This window comes from Tupaia chinensis, unplaced genomic scaffold (genome assembly GCF_000334495.1).
Source record: "Tupaia chinensis unplaced genomic scaffold, TupChi_1.0 Scaffold000422_1, whole genome shotgun sequence".
Classification (NCBI taxonomy): Eukaryota; Metazoa; Chordata; class Mammalia; order Scandentia; family Tupaiidae; genus Tupaia; species Tupaia belangeri.
The window spans coordinates 1,388,330-1,403,863 of NW_006159927.1; the positions used below are offsets into that span (position 1 = coordinate 1,388,330).

General features: G+C 54.4%; 1 protein-coding gene across 3 annotated transcripts in view; it reads right to left on the bottom strand.

Annotated features, from left to right (window-relative positions):
• ZNF423 (zinc finger protein 423) overlaps positions 1-15,534 on the bottom strand; it is a 346,310-nt gene that overhangs the window by 159,033 nt on the left and 171,743 nt on the right. For all 3 annotated transcript variants that reach the window (XM_006154781.3, XM_027774304.1, XM_006154779.1), the window contains 2 exons: positions 9,389-12,603; positions 2,179-2,263 (listed from right to left, as the gene is read on the bottom strand). In XM_006154781.3, coding sequence (XP_006154843.1) covers positions 2,179-2,263; positions 9,389-12,603 — 3,300 coding nt within the window. The remainder of the gene's footprint in view (positions 1-2,178; positions 2,264-9,388; positions 12,604-15,534) is intronic.

Sequence of the window (15,534 nt, forward strand, 5' to 3'; positions counted from 1 at the left end):
AAGAGGAGAATGGAGGAGAAGGGATTGCAGCGTGGCCATCCCCCCTGGGGGGTGATTTCTCGCTTTCTGTCTCTCCGTCTCTGTCTTTCTGGAGAGCGCACACACCCTGTAGCGAAAACATCTCAAAAAAAAAAAAAAAAACCAGAAAAGTCATGACGTATTTTTTTGTGTGTGCAAAATGTGTCGTGACTTTTCCAACGATCCAATATAATGATAGACATGTAATATATATGTGTGTGTATATATACATATACACATATATATACAAAACATTGTAATTGATATATAATATCTATACATTCCTCTGTTCCTATTAAAACCAGATATATCTGTTCACCAAAAGACAGGAAAACAGTGCTCATAGCAGTGCAATTAGACAGGGCTCCCAACGAGGCCCACCAGGAGCTGAGTGGATAAATGGTGACCTGGTCTCATGCTGGAATATTATACACCAATGAGAAGAAAGGATCTCCAGCCAGAGGCCATAAGATGCAAAGCGAGCTGTGCCAGACAGACAAGCAGAAACTATGCGATTCCATTTGTACCACGTACTCATCAGCCAACACCACACTCTGCTCTTACACAACGGGATGATAATGACCTTTCTTGCAGGATGGAGGGGGCGGTGGGTGTCTGCATGCAGGAAGCCAGGCGAGGAACCTCTGAGATGCCCGGAGTGGTCGATTCTAGGTCTGGATGCTGATTACCCAGGTATGTTCTGTGTGTGAGAATTGGGGAGCTATACACTATGGGAGGCTTTTGACTGTGTGCACTAAAGGGTTTTATAAAACAGGATCCTTGGGGGCCAGCAGGTGGCATGCTGGTTAAGGTGCTGGACACTCACACATGGCCAACCATGGTTTGAGTCCCAGACCTCATGGCTTGCTTTCTCACTTTCTCTCTCTCTCTCTGGTCAAATTAAAATACATGAATGAATGAATGAATAAAATTAAATAAATAATTTTTTAAAAATAATTTTAAAAACTTTAAAAATTAAATAGGACCCTGATGACAGGGCTACTGCTAAAACTGTAATGAAAAGACATTAAAAGAAAAAAAAAAAATTGCGGCCAGCAGGTGGCATGGTGGTTAAGGTGCTAGACTCCCGCATGGCCGACCCCAGTTAGAATTCCGGACCTGGCCACTTGAAACTCACACTAGGGGTGTGTGTGTGTGTGTGTGTGTGTGTGTGTGTGTGTGTGCATGCCAGAAATCCCAGGAGGAGAATGGAAGAGAAGAGATTGCAACATGGCAGTCCCCGGGAGTGGTGAGGGGGGGTGATTTCTAACTTTCCCCTGTCACTATCTCTTTGGTGAGCGCATATGCCCCTATGGCAAAAACCTTAAAAAAAGAAGATGATGAAAACTACAGATGAAGAAGGCATCAAGATGTGATCCGTGATGGACACCTCGCTGCTCAGACTTACAGGAGTCCTAGGGAATGTGATCCCCTACCCAGCAAAGATCCAGGGCATCAGGATTCTAGAAGCTTCTGGGGCCCCAGCCAGCTCCTGTTCTTAGAACTTCCCAGCCCATCAGAACATCAGAACATCAGAACATCCAACTGTGCCCTCTCTACAGGGAGGGCATCCCAGCCACCAGGGAGACCACACCCATCCACCTAGGGTAAGGGAGGCTTCGCAGCTTGCCTGTGACCCCAGGCCAAGTGTGTGAACTCTGTCGGAATGTGAAAGCTCCCCTCGCAGAGAGGCTGAATTTGCCCAAGTCCAAAATCACTTGAAGGGGAGCAGGAAAAGTACCACCGAAATAACTTTGTAAGCATTCTGTTTTGACAATGTGCCTGAGGAATTCGCCAGGTTGAGCGGGGAAATGTGAGCAGATAAATCTATTCAATGTCATGACATACCAAATTGAAGCATAATTGCCCCTGAGTGCTTGACAACTGGAAAGCACTTCGTTTCAGACATGGAGGGAAATTTATGCTGGGAAATGGAAGAGATTGTCAAAAGTTTGATTGTGATGGGAGTGGAGCCGCGACAAGAAGGCTCCGATGGAGAAAGCACTCGGACTGACACTTTTACTCCCATTTGAAACGTCTCAGAAACAGCAGCAGCAACTCTGTCGTTTGCCCTAAAAGCCAGGGAAATAATGATTGGAACAGCACATTTCAAAGCCTGGCCGGCGGTCCCAGCACGGCTGGGAGGAAATGTTCTCTTACCGATCATGTGGTTGGCAACGTGGATTTGGATCTCTCGCTCATTCTCGAAGGTCATCTGGCACTTGATGCACTGGTACGTCTTTTTCTGTTTAGAAACCAAAAAGAAAGGAATGAGAGTTGGGAGACAGAAGAAAGTAGATTCACAAGTTCCTGGACAGCTTGGTCCAAGACTTCTCAGAATGGTTCTGGTCGCCCCCCTGGTCTTCCCAGGCCATTCTCTCCCCACCTCCCTCTAAATCCAGCACTTTCAGCCCAGGGGGAGGAGGGCATCAGGCTATATTCCAAAGGAGCTGCTCCAAGGCCAGCAGGTGGCATGGTGGTTAAGGCAATGGAAACTCCCACATGGCTGACTACAGTTCAAGTCCTGAATCTGGTGGCTTGCTTTCTCACTTTCCCTCTGTGTGTGTGTGTGTTTCTCTCTGGTCAAATTAAAATAAATGAGAGAATAAATAAAATTAAATACATAGTTATTTAAAAATAGAAGAAGAAGAACAAGGAGGAGGAGGAGCTGTTCCTCTGCTCGCTCTGGGGAAACCGCCTTCTCCCAGGTTGAACCTTCTGGGGAGGTAGGGTAGGCTGCCCTGCTTGGAAGGGCAAATGTATCTACCCACCTTTCATCCATGTAGCCATCCCTCCCTCTACCACACATGCACATGTCCACCCATCCCTCGATCTGTTCACCCACCGGCCTATCCATGCATCCACCTACCTGTTCTCTGTCTACCATTCATTCTTCTAGTTTTTTTAAAAGAGGATTTTGCCTTAGGGGCATGTGCACTCAACAAAGAGAGACAGAGACAGTGAGACGGATGGTGAGAAATCACACCCCAGGAGGATGGCCACATCACAATGCATGCACACATGCTCAGCGTGATCTTGAAGCCACCAGGTCCAAGAACTGAACCACAGTTGGCTACATGGGAGTCCAGCAATGTAACCTACTACACCATCTGCTGGGCCCTCATTCATTCTTTTACACAATATCCAACCCCACCACTCCCGCCCGGCCATCCATCCATCTTTCTCCCTACACAACAACCTTCCCATCCATTTACCCACCATAAGAACCATGAGGCTAAGCAGGGAACACTGTTCCTGCCCTCTCTGGTACCCGAGGAGGGCTGAGGAATTCCTCATCTGCCCCTAGGAATCGTGGTCCCAAGTGATCTGACAACTGGTTGCCACACATGGGGACTACAACCAGCTGCCTTGGGGAGGTGGCAGTGAGGGCAGAAAAATGGAGACCTCCAGAAGCTTCAAAGACTTATTCAAAGAGCAGACCTCATTCTCATGAATAAGCCCAGGTAGTTGTGAAACCGTCCCCTAGGGACAGAGGTGGTAGTGCCGTGTCAAGGAAAGATTATGGCTGTGGGATTTTTTGAAGGGTGAGGAGTGGTATTGAGACTCTAAACACATAAGTTTGTTGAAGACCTCCCTGGCTCCTGGGTTAACAGGGCCTCTCTTACCTGTGGAAAAGAGATCAGGACTTCAGATTTCATGGCCAAAGATCTAAACCCAACCCTCCACTATGTGGCCAGGATGAACCACCAGGGAGCACAACTGAATCAGATCCACCTGCACCAGCAGATCCTGCACACCTGCTGACTTTGCCTGGGCTGGTTCCTCTACCCGGAACACCATCTCCATCCTTGAGGATTCTGTCTAAGGGTCACCTTTCCTGAGAAGTTTCTGTTACCACACAGGATGATTCCAGGGCCTTCCCACAACCCCTGGTTTAGGCTGTTATGTGAACTGCTGGGTGATCCATACATTGTGTGTCATGGGTGATGGACTCGCCTGCTCCCCCAATGCGCCTGAGCCCCCGGGGGCCCAGGATGTGTTTTGTCCACCTTTCGGGCCACAGATGAAGAGCTGAAGAACACAAAAGGAAAGTTGCAGAATAACCTATGCAAAGCTCCAAGAGAGCACAAGGGACAAGGGAAACTGAAGATGCCACAAATATCCACCACCTTAGCACAGGACCTGGCCCAGGGCGTGGCCTAAGAATGATGTATCTTCTGTTGGTATTATTGGTGCTAAGAAAATGCTTGGTGAACAAATAAAGAAACAATGGAAAAGCTGGTGTTAGGAGCTTCTGGCTCCAGAGACAGTGTCTCTGCCAAGGCTCTAGGACTCCCTCCCAACCCCCGAACCTTTCCCCCAAGTTTGAGAAGACCTAGGGGTTTCATGTCTCCTTAGCATGGGCCCAGAAGCTGGCACCTAGCACAGAAAGGTCGTGGGAAGAATGGGGTGAGGCCGGAGGGAACAGTACAGGCCAGGGCTAGGGCTCCAACTTCATAGTGAGCATGGGGCGATGTTCCAGCCACAGGGGACCTGCAGGCACACGTGATCCCAAAGCTCCCATTCCAGCCCGACTTCAAGGCCATCCCCATGGAGAGAAACCACCATGGGTTTCTCCAAAATCAAAATAACTCGGTAATTCATCCTGTCTCACAGGTGTCTCCTCCCACTCTGCCTGGCAGGCGTGAAAGCCTTTGATGCTATGAATGAATAAATGACTGAATGAACGAGGGCATGAAGGCAAGAACAAAACACCAGTAAGCTCCATCCCAGTAAAGCCCAGGGAGACCTGAGGACAAGGCCGCCCAGTCCCTATAGGTGGGTGGCCAGGAAGAAGGGGATGCTGTAAGGCCACAGCCATGGCTGGGGAAGCGGACCATGTCTTCCTCTAGGCATCTCCTCAGATGGAAGTCTCTGGAAGCCACAGCCATGGCTGGTCCAGACCACGTGGGGATCAAGATGGTTTGGTTGCTCCTCCTAGGGGCAGGGGAGTAAAAAGTGCTCACTGTGCCCGGAAAGTAACTCTCTAGGGGCCTGGGAGGAAGAAACTACTCCAAATGTCCCTCCACCATTGGCCACCCCACAGTAACAGGAAGGGCACGGCCAGATAACTGGGCCCTTCCTGATGGAGAACAGGCCACGGGGGATTTCCAAGGGAACCGCCGACCACACACACAAAGACAGACACACACAGAGGTGCAAGCATACATATGTGCATTCTCACTCTCTCACTGTAACACAGATACGTGAGGGTGACACACGCCCCAGAAGTGGACACATCCTCACGGATCCCAGAAGTCACATCCCGAGACACACAAGCTTCGGCACTCACTGGAATTCTAATACACCCAGTACTCCCAAATATGCCCCGGAAACACAATCAGCTGCTAGCACAAGTGCATCCTGGAGCCACCCCAATACTCACCCTCGTGTAAACACACGTAGACTCCTGAGTGCACATATATGCATTCACACATGCACACACAGGCTCACCAGCATCAACACTTCCCAACTTGACTGGCCCCTGTCTTTACCACAACACCGACTCTTGGTCTGTCTCCTCTGTTCGGCCCCCCAGAGACCCACCTTCCCCTCTGGACCTTCAATCCCCTCTAGGAGATATAACTACAGAAAGGTCAAACTTGGCATTCAAGGCACCTCCTCTGCCATCGGCCCCTCTCTGGACTACTAAAACTAAGTTCCAGGGCCTATGGCCAGGGGCTCCCTCACTGAGCAACCTTGGACAGGGGCCCAGGGCAGAAAGAAAACACGCTTGAGGCCAGTGGAGACAGGAGAGGGAGAGCAGGGAAGCCAGGCCCTGGAGAAGGGGAAGATGGCCAGAGTTGCTGGATTTCCGTGTCATGATCACAGCTAACATTTACTGAGCACTGACTATTGGGTGGTCAGAAAACTCATGTGTTTTTTCCCCTATTTTTCTATGCAAAAATACATCGTGACTTTTCTGACAACCCAGTATGTGCAGCAGTGTTTCTAGTGGGCACTCGCAGCCGCTCTGAGAGCTCCGCTTTGGGGATGTGGGAAGCGAGGTTTCCAGGGACTACAGCACCTGACCATAGCCCTGAGCTGGTAAGCAGGGGAGCTGGGGTTTGGGCCAAGTCCTCTGCTGCTCTCAGCACCATGGCCTCAGACCTCCCCGGGCAGACCTGACCTAGAAGACAGAACCCTCCAACCTGGATGTCTAGTTACCTGGCTGGAAAATGGGTACAGGGCACCCAGCCTACCCCGCCTGGCAGAGAAAGACGCCATGAAGATGTGTTGAGTAGATGGAGGGCCAGGGTCTGCCCATGCTAGCCTTGAATCAGGGTTGATGTCATTATTACCCATAAACAGAGGGGGAAGTGGAAATCTCAATGCTTCATGCTCCAGCCAGCAGCAGCCTCAGCCCCACAGGAACCCAGTCCTCTGAGAGCTGGTTGCTATGGATACATTCCCAAGGGTCCCAGCCTGCCAGCCCCCCGGCCCCTGCGAAGCCCCCAGAGTCTGCTCTTCCATGAGTGAGTCCTGGGGGAGGATGGGGTGGGCTAACAGACAGCTGGGCCCCTGCCCGCAGGCGTGCCCAGGCAGGGGGCCAGGCCCCAGAGACTGCTGCCTTGGCTGGGGAGGTACCTAGGCTTTGTCTAGCTCTTTTCTGCAAATGCCCCATCTGCCTGGATCTCTAGGCAGACAGAGATGTGATTTTCAGCTGCCCCCACTCTTACAAGGCCTACAGGCAGGAGAGGAAGGCCTGAGGGGCTCCCAGGAATCCAGCACCCTTTGGGCTCCGATCCCTGCACTGCCGTGCACAGCTGCGCATCCTTAGCTACATGGCCTTACCTTTCTGAGCCTGGATCCTCTTTGCCAAAACACAAGCCACAGCAAAGCTCCCAGGTTGTTGTCATGAAGACGACTTAAAACTCTGTGCCTAGGAGAGCACCCCGCACACAGTAGGTGCTTGTACCAAGTGGGACTTGATTCTGCTTTCAGGGCAGATTAGAGAGGTTTGAATAGTTCAAGGCTTCAGAGGCACCAAAGGAACTCCTTGGTCAGAGTGTGGGGACCCCAGCACAGTAGTAGGCAGTGCCAGAAAGGGAGGGATGGCCCAGGCTGGATGCTCCCAGGAAAAGAGCAGCAGGGCCCCAGCCCAGCCATACTGTCCCACAGTCTAAGCATGGGGCATAACCACCCCAGACCCCACCTCAGCCCTTCTCCTCTCTGCAGCCAGGAGGGTTCCAGGGTGACCAGGCGGAGTGCTGGTCAGGAGCAGCCTGCGGGCTATTCACATAAATGGCAGAGCAAGTGGCGTCTGCCATGTGCCCAGCGCCTACTTCACTCAATCAGTCCTCAGAGCCAGGTGCCGATGTCAGCCCAGGAAACGGGCACGATATTTCACAACCGTTGAGGAACAGGCGCTGTCCAAACAGGGCAGTTGCTGCTTAAAAACCAATGACTCCTTGGGACCGGCAGATGGCGTGGTGGTTAAGTGCCCTGGACTCCCACATGGCCGACCATGGTTTGAATCCCCAGACCTGGTGGCTTGCTTTCTCATTTTCCCTCTCTCTTTCACTCTGTCCCTCTCTGGTCAACTTTAAAGAAAGAAATAGATAAAGTTACAATAATAAAAATAATTCTTAAAAAAAAAGTGCCTCCCAGGTAATGCAAGTCTGTATTACTGTTTCCATTTTTATTACTATTCCTATTAATTACTATTACTGTTACCCTCTGGCTTTCCAGGGGAGGAGAGAAGCCCAGTGAGGTCAAATCACGGCTGGGAACTGGAAGGAGGAGAAATTGTTCCATCTGACTCCAAGGCCCCAGTGCTCCCCAAGATCACCTGCAGAACCCCAGCCAGCCAGCAAGCTGAGGCAGAGAGGAACAGGGCTGGGCAGCAGTGACCTATGCCCATGCTCAGGACCCCTGAGGGTGTCCCTTGCTTAGAGACCTGGCCTAGCCAAAAACCCTGAGAGGGTGGGGTGTTACAGTCCCTAAAAGGAGCTCTCTGCTCCAGACAGGTCTTGGCAGGGTGGCCTCAGGCTCTGACTGGATGTACAGCCCTGCATTTATTCAGGCATTCTCCTCCCCCAGTGGGTGTCCCTGGATAGGACCCTCTGGCTCACTGGGCCTCCCCAGGCCCATCTGGCTCACTGGGCCTCCCCAGGCCCATCTGTAACATCAGCGTGCTGGGCCAGAAGGTCCCTGCCACTGCGGAATCCCCCTTCCCTTTCTCCACCTTTCCTTCTTTCTCCCTCTCTCTCTCCCGCTCAAAACCCGAGTGCCAGGCCTGATCTGAGCCCGAGGCCAAACATCCTCAGCAAACACCCTGTGCCCTAGCAGACACCTGCACATGTGGCGCCTCCCCTCACCCCCGCCACCCTGCCAATGGCACCAGCAGCCGTCCACGAAGGAAAGGTACTCCTGAGACCTGCCTGGCACCTCCTGGGTCCAAAAACAGACAACGCAGACTCAATGGGAATCCCCGGGCTCATACTGTCTAACACATAAGCGCCACAGAGGCTCCAGGCCACCATGGGGTGCCCCTCAGCCCCTGACCCAAGGTCTGCGTGAACCCACCAGCAGCCCAGCCCTCTCTCACCTCATAGAAAGCCACTTGATATGGGCCTGTGGGTCTCCTGGTCTGCGAGCCCCCCCAAGGAAAGGCCTATTTCTAGTTCTTCTTGGCTCCTCCAAATACATGGGTGCTCAGGAAAAGTGTCGTGAAATGAATGAGTCAATCAATCTTTAATGATAATGACATCGGATCTAGTTCTTCTTGGCTCCTCCAAATACATGGGTGCTCAGGAAAAGTGTCGTGAAATGAATGAGTCAATCTTTAATGATAACGACATCGGACCCATTTCTAAGGGCCTTCTACACACTAGTAGTGGCACTATTGGGTGATACATTTTTGCATAGAAAACCACGTCATGACTTTTCCAATGACCTAGTACAATGACGTGGTTGGTGCTGACAGCATCAGCCGGTGACTGCAGCTCTTGCCCGTGAGTCCTGGCAGAGTGCCAGGTTCTAAGACCTTCATGTGTGTACATAGGCAGGTGCCATCCAAAGAATTCTGGATGTAAAGCCCAGAGAAGGCATGGCTCTGCTGCTCTCCTAGACACTTAACCTGCACGCCATTGGCCCCTCACAACAATTCAATGAAGTTGAGACCGTTATTATCCCCATTTTACAGATGAGCACTTGAAAAATGAAGACCAGAGAGAGAAGTCATGTCACACCACTGGAAAGGAAATGGCTACTGCAGAGCAGATGTGCTTAATCGCTGCACAACAGCGCCCCCTCAGGGCTCTAGGGGGAGCATCGCCAGGAAACACAAGGCTTAGGGCAAGTGACTCCCACAGGGGTCAGTGCAGCACCGAGGAGCAAGAGGCAGGGCCAGGCAGGCTGCACTTACCCGGGGCACTGGCGAGGTCTGGGTACCTTTCCGAGGCCCACTAGTCTCTGGCGTGAGGTCACGATGGTCCACCTGCATGTGGCTCTCCAGGTCCTCGGCACTCTCGAACTTGACACTGCACTCGGGACAGCGGAGGCCGGCACAGGGCCGATCAGCGGGCTCAGGAGGAGCCAGGCCTCCCACCTGTCCATTGGCGCTACGGGCCATGCAGCCGGCGCAGAGGCCGTAGGGGAGCCCGTTGACATCAAGCTTCACCAGGTCCTGCTTGCTGCGGAACTCCTTGAGGCACAGAGCACACTTGTAGAGCTTCTGCAGCCCCTGGCCATTGGGGGAGGATGCAGCTGAGCTGCCTGCCAGCTTCTGCATGTGGAAGGTGCCATGGATCTTGAGCTCGAGCGTGGAGGTGACTGTCTGCATGCAGACCACACAGCGGAAGCCTGTGAGTGAGTTGCGCAGGTCGGGGTGCATCTGGCAGTGCTCGATAAACTCCTCCTCGCTCTGCAGGGGCATCTTGCAGATGCGACAGGTGCCTGTGTCCAGGCTCTTGCTGTGGGTCACCTTGTGCTCGGTGAGCGTCAGCAGAGAGGGGAAGCGCTCGCCACAGATGGGACACATGTAGTGCTTGGCAGGGCCCCGGTGCGTCTGCAGGTGCTCCCGAAGCCCGTTCTCCGAGAAGAAAGTCCGTGAGCAAACGTTGCACTTGTGGCTGCCCTTGATGAACTCAGCCTTCTTGCGCGAGCCGTCGTCCTCACCTGGCCGGATGTTGTGGTCCCGCAGCCGGTGATTCTGCAACAGCACCTCCATGGTGTAGGCCGCCCCGCAAATGTCACAGCCGTACATGGGCTCTGAGGCATCCACGTCGTCCTCGCTGGCCTCGTGGCTGTTGGGTGCTTCAGGGTTCTTAAGCAGCATGCCCTGTAGGTCGGCAGGCTCCGCCTTCTTGGTAGCTGCAGGGGGCACCCCGTTGGCTGTGCCGTTCTCAGTGGCAGCGTCAAATACACAGTGCTTTTCCCGCAGGTGCTTCTCCAGGAGGATGATGGCATGGAAGGCCTTGCTGCAGAACTTACAGTTGTATTTCTTGCTGTGCGTGGTGATGTGGCACTGCAGCTCCACCTCAGTGCTGAAGGTCTCCCCACAGAAGATGCACTTGTGCGCCTTGGCCGGATTGCCGAGGTGGCTGTGTTTGACGTGCACCTGCAGGTCTGCCTCCTTGCGGAAGTCCCAGTTGCAGGCCGTACAGCGGTACATCTTCTTCTCGTTGCTGTGCTTCACCGCCAGGTGCACCTGGATGGACACCTTAGAGTCGAAGACCTCCTGACACAGGGTGCAGTGGTAGAGCACGAAGGTGTGCATGTCCAACAGGTGCTTCTGCAGGTCATCCACCGAAGAGAACTGCTTGTCACAGCTCTCGCACACATAGTGAGTTGACGTGGTCATGTAATGCACCGTCAGGTGCTGCAGGAGGGACTCCTGGGAGTCAAAGTCCTCTTTACACTGTGGGCACGCCTGTTTCCGCAGCAGCAGCTCCAGGTGCAGCTTCAGGTGGGTCTGGAAGCTCTCGAAGTTGGAGAACTTGAGGTCACACTGATTACAGGGATACTCGCCGTTGGAGATGGAGTTGGCACTAGCTGAGAGCCGCTGCCGCTTTGGGGACGATACCTCCACATCGGACGAGACCGGGCTCTGCTCTGCCTTGGACTTCTTGCTGTGGGCCAGCGGAATGTTCTTGTGGTTCTCCTTGATGTGCTTGGTGAGCTTTAGGATGGAGCCAAAGATGGGTGAGTTGGTGCAGTAGGGGCAGGAATAGACCTCCATGAAGGACTGCGTGGGCTGCACCACCGGAGACTCTAGCTTGGCGCTGCCTACGCTACAGTGGGCCTGCTGGATGTGCTCAGTGAGGGAGGACTCGGTGAGGAAGCCCATGGAGCACTGGTTGCAGAAGAAGGCGTTATTGCCATCGGGCGGGTTGGCATTGGGGCCGCAGTGGGAGACGCGGATGTGCTCCTGCAGGCTGTTAATGTCAGCAAACATCTCAGGGCAGTAGTTGCAGTGGAAGGCAGAGATGTTGCCGAACTGCATGACGGGGTAGGCGTGGTTCTTGTGCAGCTTGCGAACATGCTCGTTGAGGTTGTAGAGGGTGGGCATGGAGTCCAGGCAGATCTGACACGTGTGGCTCTGCTGTGGCTTGTCCGCGTGGATGGTCTTCAGGTGGATCTCCAGCACGGCCAGGCTATTAAAGTCCCGTTTAGAACAATAGGGGCAACTGTAGACCACCTTGGACCAGCCTTGCCCATCATCCCGCATCTTTTTCTGCCCCCGCAGTGGCTTCAAGGTGGAGTCCGGGGTGGAGCCACGCTCCACGGAGGCACTGGAGTCAGGCGTGGCACTGCTCATGGAGGCCACGCTGCCCAGCACAGGGTCGGGACTGACGCTGTGGTTGCTGGAGTCGGGTTGCCGGTGGCTGTCCAGGTGGCAGTAGACGCCCTCCACCGAAGAGAACTGCTCGGGGCACATGGGGCACTTGTGTTTCTGGTTGGCGTGGGCTTGGTGGATGTGGGTGAGCAGCGTGTTCTCGTCAACGAAGACCTCGGGGCAGTGGATGCACTGCAGGTCTGCCTTCTCGGAGAGCTGGGGGTGGCGGGTGAGCACGTGCTTCTCCAGCTCCTCGGTCTGGCTGAAGGTGTCCTCGCAGTAGTCGCACATGAAGTCGTCCTTCTTGGCTTCCTTCTCTGACTTGGCCAGGTGTTCCTTGTTCTTCTTGTGGGCCTGCATGTGGCTCTGCAGCGAGCTGGTGGAGGAGAAGCCGCGCTTGCACACAGTGCACTTGAAGGGCTTGCTGGAGCTGTGGGTCTTCAGGTGGATCTTGAGGTGGTCGCTGCGGGAGAAAGCTGCCTCACACTCGTGACAGTGGTACTTCTTGTCACCCGTGTGCAGCTTGATGTGCCGGTCGCGGCTCCTCTTGTGCTTGAAGAGGCGGCTGCAGTAGGTGCACTTGAACGGCAGCTTGTCGCTGTGGATCTGCTCGTGCCTCTTCAAGTAGCTCAGGCGGATGAAGGACTTGTCGCAGAACTGGCAAGGGTACGGCAGGCCCGGCCCCCCTTCCTCCTCGCCAAGGCCGAGGTCGCAACCATCGCCGATCATCTGCGTGGGTGACGCAACATCCTTGCTGGAGGGAGACGAGGCCACCCAGGAGAGTTGCGGGTCGTCGTCACCATCTGCAGGGGGAAGGCAGAGAGGAGATTAGAGGCAATTCCCAGGGCTGCCGAGGAACAAGGACAGAGCCAGCTTCTCGACAGCGCACTGGCTGAGGCTGTGCAGCTGGCCAACTGCTGCCGGAGGAGCGGAGAAATCAGGGGGCCGGAAGCTAGTGGACATGAGAGACTCCCGTCTGCAGAGGAGGCAGCAGAGAGGTGGCAGGACGTGGGGGAGACATGCCTTTTCTCTTAGCAACACCTGCCTGGGCCTGGCTGGTCGTGGTCCCCACCCCCTCTTCCCACTGGAGATGAGGCTCTCGGCCACTGCCCTGACGGAGAAGGAGCAGCCTGGACAGCCACCGGAAATGACTTTGCAGACCATCAGTCCCTGAGGCCAAAAGGAAGACAAGTCTCAACACCGGGAATCAACTCTCCTCCAACCCCTAACTCTGAAGGGAAAATGCACTGGTCCTTAAAGGCATGGGCAACATTTTGCAAGGAAAAAAGGAGTCCTTCCTTGAGTCAGCTGTACCACATTCTTCAGGGATGGAGGGGCTGAGGAAGCTGGAAATTTGCTGCTTCAGGTACCAGATAAGACCCGAGAGGTGTGAAATCGCAGGGCACTAGACATCAGATGGGACGGAAGCCAGATACCACGAAGGCTGGGGTCTCCCAGCCCAGAACATCCTGAAGGGGATGATTCTTTATTTCTACTCCACTCCTGGATTCGACTCAAGCCCACCTGGGAACCCCCAGAGATGGTCCGATGGGGGACTAGAGGATGAACCAGGACCCAGAAGGGCACAGAGCTCAGAGCGCAGGAGCCCTAACTCCACAGGACAGCGAGGGGGGCCACACCTGCACTCTCCCTAGGGACGGGGCCCCCTACCCCAATCTTCACCGCCCCATCCAGCCTTGGAGGAAAACTAAACACAACTAAGGGCTGGCCGTTTCTGGGAAAACAAAAGCACACGGGGTGCAGCAAATTCAGCCAGTGAAGTTCCCTGAGACGCGGCAGGGGTCAGACAGCGCCAGCCCGAGAGGGAGCGTGGTCTGTGGCTCAAGTTTCTCATCGGGTGGATTTAGAACTTAATAATGAATGAAACAGACCGCAGGCTGCTGCGGGCAGGGGAGAGACAAACAAAAGCTCGGTTCGGCTGTGCTGACCTTGGTCTCCTAATCCCGGGGAAGTACGCCACTGCCCTGCCTGTCCAGCCACTGGCCAGCCTCACCGTGGTGCAGACAGTCCTGGTCAGGGGCAGCCCAGGCCTCGGGGAGGGGAGGGAAGGGGCGGGTGTGCCACAGACCAGCAAGGGCAAGTGTGGTGCACAATCTCACATACGCCTGCAGACTTGCACACACACTTGCCTCCACACACACAGACACCCATATGGTCACACACCATCCCATTCACGCACCTGCACATATACTAACACAGACACAAAATTAAACATGACGCACCAACACGCTTGCACACACGTGCAGTCACACACACACCATCACATGCAGTCGCAAAATCTCACACACATCCATTCGCACGATGACTTACACATAAACATACACTCACCTATGTATACGCATACCCGCCCACCCATGCACACTTACAGTCACATGCACCATCACATTCACATAATCACACACTCCTGGACACACAAATCCATCCACATGATCACTCCCACTAAAATTCACACAAACCTAAACATACATGCACACACTCACCTGCAGACACAAACACACTTGCACACAATCCCAGTCCCAGGGTTCCCATACAAGGTTCTCTCCAACAGCCTCTGCTGCCCCAGGCCAAGGCCGAGACTACGAGCTAGCAGGGGCCGATAGAGAGTCCAGAGGGTCCCTCACAGCAGGCACTGAGCCTGGCCCTGGTCCCACCCACCACCCCTTGCCCTCCCAGGCCCCCAGCTCTGACCGTGTGAAGATTCACCTGACCCTGGCTGGCACCACTGGCAAAGCCAGCCTGGATGGATGCCGCTCCCCAAAGCTCCTGCCTCTCAGTCTCTCAGCAGCTGCCCCTCCCCTGAAGCCCAGCCACCCAGCCCAGCGCAGGGCACCTCCCAGAACGCCCTCCTGGAGCGAGGGCACCTTTTCCCCTGGGGGCCTCACATTACGGGTCCTTCAGAAGGGAAGGACGCAGCCGCTGCCAGCTCCCAGATTAGTTGCAGCGGGAGGCGCCCCGGCCCCTGCCTGCTAATTCCCAGCTCTTGCCAGCTGGGCTCTGCGGGGCACAGACAAAAGGGGCCCAGGGGAGGAGCCGGCTGGAGCCCGGGCAGCTGGGGACCTGCTCAGTCCCCGCCCCCTGGCCAGGCTTGACTGGCTCCTTATTATTTTGGTGTCTTAGCTCGGATTCATTCAAGTTGCACTTTCTCACAACCACCCATGAGGTGGAAGCCAGGGTCATTCCCACTGCATAGACGAGGAAACCGAGGCACAGTCTCAGAAATCTGACCTGGGACTGGCAGTATCAGGACTGACACCAGGACTACCCACGTTCAGGTCCCTTGACCATGACAAGGATCTGGAGTCGCTCTCTCAGGTCCAACAGGAAATACAAACACACCCACGCAGGGAAGAGAGGGCGAGGAGCCCACATGCAAGGCCTCCAGGGCTGTCAGAGTTAGAGTACCTTTGAGTCCTCCCAGATGGACCATCTCAGACTGGCATCTCAGAGAGGAGCCCATCAAAGCCCAGAGAGGCCCAGGACTTCAGGGGAGCCCACCAGGAACTGATGGACAGAAATGATCCAACAACTGGGCGGGGGACCCCGAAGGGGACCTTGCCCACAGGACAAGTCTGGCCTGGCATTTTTGCGGAGCTCACTGGTCCCGAACCCTTCATGCCACCTGAACAGCAGAGAGTAGACACCTGTGCTCCAAGTCCTTCCCACCCCTCCATCAATTCTTCTGCACATGACCTTTTTTTTTTTTTTGGAGGGGG